A 7,342-nucleotide genomic window follows, 5' to 3' on the forward strand; every position below is an offset into this window, starting at 1 on the left:
AGACTGACATTTCAAGTAGACGCCTCAAGTCCCCTTGAAGAAGAGAGACACAGCTCGGAATAAACGCTGGCACCCTCCGCTCCAGCCCCGGTGCTCACCTGCAGCCCAGCTGTGTCCATCCCAGCCACCATTAGGGACAGAGGGGCTTCGTGGCAGCAGGGAGACAAGAGGCAAAGGCAGGGAGGGGGAGGGATGCTGGCTCGAGGGAGCGTAGACCTCCATAGGGCCTCTCCTGCTCCTCAACTTCTGTATCTAACAAATGGGACCTCCCTTACCTCCTGCCAGGATTTGTTCTGAGGTTCATTATAGTGATGCCGCCTCCTCCCGGGCTAGCGAGTCCAGCACCCCAGTATATAGTTACTGAGCACCTTCAGTACGCCAGCACTGAGCCGGGGGGGGGGGCCTTGGGACCCCCAGGGGGGGCCTCAGAGCTCTGTTTCCCACTATCACATTCGACAGGACAGGAGGAGAAGGTAAGGTGGTGCCAGCAGGCCACAGGCTCCCAGGCCACCAGCAAAGGCAGACACTCAGAGAAATGATGTCAAAGAAAACTGGGGTGTGGCTAAGCCCTCTGTGGCTCTCTAGTACCTGCCTCACCCAACACACACCCCCACTTGCCCACACACCTGGGAAGTGCACAGGCAGGCACTGGCTCCACACTGAACACACCCCACATCGCTGACCCTCAAGTAGCCCGGCCGCCCAACTACAGTTAAGAAAACGGAGGCTCCGAGACCTTGGGGCCTGCCAAGGCCCAGATAGTGCATCAGACTCCGAGAGCCCACCGCCGCTTCCCACCCCACAGGGGCTGACTCTAGGCTAAGCTGGCTCTGTCATTTGCCACCTGGGCCCATGGACTCCAACCCATCACGCCACACACTTTACATGCAGCTTCCCAGGTACCTCCCAGCCCAGCCACAGCAGCCCTGCTCAGCCCCATCTGGCTCCGGTCACTCGGGGCTGTCCACCTCCAGGCCTGGCCCCAAGACCACCACCTCCGCACGCTGCCCCAGCAGAAATGACAAGTCCCTCCAGGGTTTTCCCTTAGGCCCCCACCTCCACGTACACAAAGAAGTGGAGGCTCAAATGAGTCCTGCAACTCGCCCTCGGTCAAGTTCCAGACCAGGGCTGGAGGCCTGGCGTCCGGGCTCCAACTCCGCGCCCTCTGAACTGCCTGACACTGCCTCAGGCTTTCACCAGCCGACAGAAACCGCGGGATCAACCGAACCAACTTTGCGGTAACGTACAGAAACTCTGGTCACCAGAACGCTCACCTCCTGTGCGACCCTGGGCAAGTCATTTCCCCAGTCGGGAAAATGGTGAGGAGGACATCAAGCTGGCAGGAATCTGACCCACTGCCAGCCCCAGTGGTAGTGAAAGCGGCTAAGGACCCAAGGATACTTGTGGCAAACCAGGCAGCTCAGTTCTTCCTCATGACCCGTCCGCAGGAAAGTTTGTAACAGTTTCTGACTCAGAGATGAGGACTGCCCCAGCAAAGACGGCTGCATCACAGGGACGGGCTCCTTCCTGACAACTGTTTCAAATATTTAAGCTGGAGCAAAACACACTCCAGGCCCAGACACAGCCTGCTTGGTCTTCCACCACCCCACCCCGCAGGCCGACGGACCAGGGGACAGACACAGGCAGGGAGGAGGGGAAAGGAGAGACCCACTGGGGGGCTGGGGTGGAGATGACATGGCCCCCAAACCCTGCACAGCCCCACCCAGCCTGGCCCAGGGCTGGGCCACTCAGAGCAAAGGCCAAGTTCCTCAGCTCAGAAAACTTCTCATCGGCTCCAAGCGCTTCCCGGTTCTCAACGGGGCCGCCACACAGGCCACCGGCCTTGCTCACAGAAAGAAACAACACACCGATTTCCTCTCGTTAAAGACTAAAAACAGCTACAGCACTTTTTGTTTCTTGCTCTTTGGCGGGGCTATCCTAATTGCTTCCATATTCAGGCTGGCTGTCCATGTCTGCAGAGGGACGGACACACCATCCCCGGGGAATTCCTGAGCCCGCCCCCCCCCCCCCCCCCCAGGCTGGCACCTGGGCAGTCCCTCTCTAACAGGTAGCGCCCACCCATCTCACAGAGATCGCCCTGGGCCCAGGAGGCTGGCTGGTGGCCCCAGGGCCGGCAGCTTCCCTCCTTCCTCCTTCCCGGCCTCCCTCATTCCAACCTCTGTTCAGGCCACTCACCATCTCTCAGCGTGGCCACCGAGCTCGCCAGGCCCAGGACACCAGGGGGCCGGGCCAGCCGGCCAGCTGCCCGCCGTTCCCCACCGGGCCCAGCCAGTCCAACCCAGCTCTGGTCCTGGACATGCCACTCCAGCCCTGTCCGCTGGGACTAATCATGGCTAGTTAAACAAAGGCGAAGTTCCAACTCTCCGTAATGTGCTTTTAAAGGAACAGTGTCCCGCTTGGCCCAACCAGGGTCTTAAAGGCACAGATCCCTTTTTCTTTACAGAAAACCGGACATCAAACAACAAAAACCAAAGAGTCATGATCAGATTGAAGGTCTTGGGCTTCTAAGTAAGACTGTAGATAAAATGCACAATAGTAAAAAAATCCAAATTTCACCCCAAGGCTCCAAAGAACCCCAAAACAATGGGGCTACATCTTGAAGAATAAGCGCAGAAATGGCAGCCCTTTTTAAGCACTCGCTTCGCGCCTGGAACAGCGCTTAGCACTTCATAGCGTGGGCTCACTATTCCTCACAACCACCCCACAAGACAGGCAATAGCTGGCCCCATCTCGGAGGAGGAACGGCCATGGGCAGAGGTTCCCAACCTGCCCAGGACTTCATACAGCGTGCGGAAAGCTGGGACCCAGCCACGAGAGGTCAGCCAAAGCCAGGATGCGTTCCCCCACTTGCTCCCTCCCACTCCCGCAGGCCCAGCTCTCCCCAGCCCAATAGCACCTTTCCTTCATGGGCAAAATGAAGGGGTGAGGATGAGGGCTCACTTGTCACAGGCACCCTAACACGGGGCTTTCATCTGGGCCTCAAAACCCTCTGAGGTTGGTTCCAGTCTTTCCCCTTCTCACATACAGATGAGAACACTGTATCACGACATCTGGCAGGACATGAAGGAGAGAGACAGGCAGACCTGCAGCGGTGGGCACTTCACACCCAGGCCCAGCCCCCTCCTGGACAAGCTGCATGGCCAGAGGTGGCGGCAGGTGAGGGGAGCCCGGGGCTCAGCAGGCTCTCCTGGGGCCCCAAGGCTCCAGAGGGTGGGCAGGGCCTGCCCAACTGCTAGATAGAAGGGGGCCAGGGGAGGAAAGGAAGAGAGACTTGACTGCCTGGGCCTCAGTACCTGTTCTAACAAGCCCTCTGAAAAAGACGGGCCATTTCCTGGCACCTGGGGTAGCTAGGCAGGCAGTAGACGCTGTTTCTCAGATGCCATCCTCTATCTGAAAGGCCAAGGCCAGGCGGAGTCCTCGGGCCTAAAGCTGCAGGGGCGAGCCAGTCAAGGATTTACCACCCTCCTTCTGTTTCCATGGAACCCCAGTCACATAAGCTTGAGGCTACAGCCTAGCGGTTAAAAACATGGGCTCTGAAGCCAGAATGGCCAGTTCAAATCTGGGCTGTGCCACATACAACTTGTGTGCTCTTGGACAAGGCCAGTCACCTCTCCGGGCCCCTGTTTTCCCCTCGGTCAGATGGACAATAGTAATGGTATAACCTCACAGGGTGGCTGTGAGGAGTCACTGATTGCAGACAAAGCCTGGCTCAGAGCGAGCACTGAAGAGAGACCAGCCCAGACTACCCCGGGAGGCACACAGCTGGAAACCAGTCCTGGGTAGTAACCCTGGGCAAGTCACTTTTCTCTGGGCATTAGTTTCTTTGTGTAAAAAGGAGGGAGTCCAATTGGGACCCTCATGACTACCAGGCAAGTCCACCCTCCCAGAACCTCTCAAATGCCCACCCTCTCCCAGGAGGCCAGAAAGACAGGAAGGCTGGGCTGTGGCCCAAATACTTTGAAACCTGAAAACAGCCTGCCTCTGCCCCACCCCCAGGCCAATTGGGATTTGCTGGGCAGGCGGAGGAAAGAGAGGGCACGAAGCAGCCAAGCAGCGACACTGACTGTCATCAGGAGGCAGCATAAGAGTGTCACCTCTCCAGGTGGAGCCCAGCCCGACCTTGGCCTTCTCTGCCCGTCCCCTCACTCCCCAGGTGTCCCCGGGGTTTGTGGTGCAGCTGACCTCGCTTTCCTGTGGGAAGCTGTGCAGCAGTCAGACAAGCCACCTCACACCTGCCGCACAAACAGCCTCCCTCGGCCCCAAGCGCCCCCAGGCTTGGCCAGGCTCGAGGCCTGCCTCCTTCTACCTTCCTGGAGCCTAAAGCAACCAGCATGTGTGCTGAGGGCGGGCAGGGCAGGTGTGGAGCACCAGAGGAAACAAGGTAGGAGGCGGGAGCAATGCCCTGCAGCCCTGGCAGACCATGTGGCCACTATCCCTGGGGCAGCAGGGCCCCGGGTGGCTTAGGCGCCACCATTACCTCCTCACCCACAGGGCTATTAATCAGTCAGCAAGGGGTGGCCTGACCTGGCGTCCCTCCTCCCGCACAGGCCACTGTGCTCCTTCCCAGGCACCCGCATCACCTTTCCCCCAGGTGTAGTTTCTCAGGATCTGATTTGGGACACTCCTCCAGGAAGATACTTTCCTTTGGTGATTTCACCACTCCTTAGCTTTAAGTATGTCCAGTGTGCTCAGGGCTCCTATGTTTCTATCTCCAGCCCTCCCCTCCCCTGAGCTCCAGGTTCACAGATCTAAGTGCTGGCTGACATCTCCTGGACTCCTGAAAGTCCAAAGTGGGCCTCCATCTCGGTGATTAAAGCGTAGAGTCTCAAACGCCATGAACCCTACCTCTCCTTGGCCCCATCAGCAAATCCGACTGCTACCTCCTCGGAAATCCCATACTCATCCACTCCATGGAACCTGCTCGGGCAGCTCACTCCACCCCCCAACTCCCTACTAGGGTGGAACTGGGACCCTTTAGAAATGCAAATCATTATTTAACTCCAGGGCTAGAAACCCATCAATTAGTCCAATCAGCACTCAGAATACATCCAAAGTCCTCCCCAGGTGGAAGACGTTGGCCAGGTGGATTACCAGCCCTCAGCCCTCATCCAGCAACCCCCACCCTGCACCTGCAGGCAGCCTGGGCTTGCCTGCCTCCGGGACTTTGTACTGCGGCTCCTCTATTTTCCCTCTCTTCCGAAGGCTGGCTGGCTTAGGGAATCTTTTGGAACTCAGCCCTCCCCCTACTGCCCCATTCCAACAGCTCTTGACACATCCCCATTACTCCCCACTGAACCACCTAGCATGCTTCCTTCATTGCACCTTGCTCATTCAGCCAGCAAATATTTAAATGCAAACTATGTCCCAGGCACTCTTTTGAGCACTGGGAATCCAGGTGCTGAACTAAGCAGACAGAAATCCCTGACTTATATTTCAGTTAGGGAACTTCCCCCAACCTGGAATTCCTTTCCAGAGCTCGGTATGCCCCAGGGCCACGTCTGTGTGTTGTCCACATCCTGAGGCACAGGGGGGTGGGGTTTGGCATGCTCTAAGCGCTCGGTAAGTATTTGAAATAATGAGTGTGCAAAAAAACAGCATGGCAGCAAAGAAACCAAGACTAGAAAGACACAGAAGTCAAGAGTCCGGCCTTCAATGTCTCCTAGGGAGATGCCTCTCGCTCTCTGGGGAGTGGGTGCCCAGGTGAGCGAGAGGCTTCTGCCGCCCCCCAGCCCCTATGGGAGATGGACTAGATGCACAGGGGCAGCTTCGGTCCACTGACTGGAGAACAGAGGGCTGACCGCAGGCCTGCGCAGCCAGGGAAGGCTCCCTGAAGAGGTGACATCTGAGCAAGGCCCCGTCACCCCCCAGGGCCCCCAAATCTAGGGAGAGGGAGAAAAACAAAATTGTGGTTTAGGACTCTGAAGTCCTTTTCTCTAGTAGGAAAAAAAGAAAAAACCGTGCTCCAAAAACCCCTTTACTTTTCATTAGTGTCTGGATCAATACAAGTTTTCGGAGTCAAGCTCCTCGCCTGCAATACTAACCACCAGAGAGACAGGCTAGGATGATTAAATCTGGGTCCAAGAGCCCCAGGGACTTGCCCCTTCTCCTCACCTGCGCTGGCAGCCTCCCACTAAAGAACAGGCAGGGGTCCTCACTGGGAACACAGCCTGAGGTCAAAGCCCCCTCCTGACAGCCTGCCTTGCCAACCCCACCAGTTCCCTGAGCCTAGATCACCTTCCAGGTGCCCCACTGCCTCCCCGCCCCGAGACCTGATGCTCCCAGAGGGCAGGGCCTGATTCCCAGAAGGAGAAGCCAGCCTAGCAACCCCGGGCACCCACCTTTGCACTTCCTCTCAAGCCCCTGAAGGGTCCTAGCTGGCTGTTGACCACCTTCACTCATCAATGAGGCCCTGGCCCCAGGACAGGGCTCCCAGGAGAAACAACCCCACAGCCTCCAGTCTCCCTCCACCCCCATCATAGGTCCACGACAGAAGGAAGCTTCCTGTGCCCCTGCCCTGGCAAAGCCACCCACAGACCTTGGCGGTGAGAACCCTGGCCTCTCCGCAGACCCAGGTCTGGGTACCAGGTGCCGGGGAGCCAGATCCAGCTTTTGAGAATGGGCAGGCCTCCACAGCGCAGATCCTCTGGCCCGGTCCAGGATCTTGCTGAGGTTGTCACCAAGGAGTCCAATACCACAGAGGCTCATCCCCAAGGATGGTTGGCATCCAGGTGCCACTTCTGGCGGGATCAGGAGACCTCTCAGCCCAGGCCAGCATCTAAGAGGCGTGCCCAGGCAGGCTTCCCCCTTCCTGCAAAGTACACGTTGAATCTGTCTTCCAAGTTGAAATTTCACAAACGTCTTAAAAAAAATACAGCGGTGACAACATCGAGAGATTTCCGGGTCCTCCAGAGAACAGTGGAAAATTACAGCCTTCCATACAGGTAACCAGTAGGCACCACCTCCAGGTCCAAGAAGTTTAGAAAGACGCCTGGAAACCGCCACTTCCGGCCTCAGGAAAGGGTCCCTCCCAGGGCACCTGAGCAGGGAGCTCTGTCTGGGCCTGGCTGAGACTCACGCCAGGAGAGGTCCCTCCCAGGCTCCTCCCCTAAAGCGCTGGCTCCGCCCAGGGTCATCAACGGCCGGGAGCCCCGCCTCTGGGTCTTTGCACTGGACATTCCCTCCGCTGGCCCTGGCTCTAGGCAAGGCTGGTTTTGCCTCATTCTTGTCTCAGATCAAGTGTCCTCTCCTAGAACAGGCCGTTCCTGAGCACTCCCGCTAAAGGAGCAACCCCCCCACCCCCCCAAGTTATTACCTGGCTTCA

At 57.8% G+C, this 7,342-nt stretch overlaps 1 protein-coding gene across 1 annotated transcript in view; it reads right to left on the minus strand.

Moving 5' to 3' along the window:
- Nucleotides 1-7,076, minus strand: part of DAB2IP (DAB2 interacting protein) — a 38,427-nt gene extending 31,351 nt beyond the window's left edge. The window contains exon 1 of the mRNA XM_005879219.2: nt 6,557-7,076. Within this exon, the coding sequence (XP_005879281.1) occupies nt 6,557-6,726 (170 nt within the window). The 5' untranslated portion in view covers nt 6,727-7,076. The remainder of the gene's footprint in view (nt 1-6,556) is intronic.
- Nucleotides 7,077-7,342: the final 266 nt, after the last annotated feature.

Source organism: Myotis brandtii, unplaced genomic scaffold (genome assembly GCF_000412655.1).
Source record: "Myotis brandtii unplaced genomic scaffold, ASM41265v1 scaffold589, whole genome shotgun sequence".
NCBI lineage: Eukaryota > Metazoa > Chordata > Mammalia > Chiroptera > Vespertilionidae > Myotis > Myotis brandtii.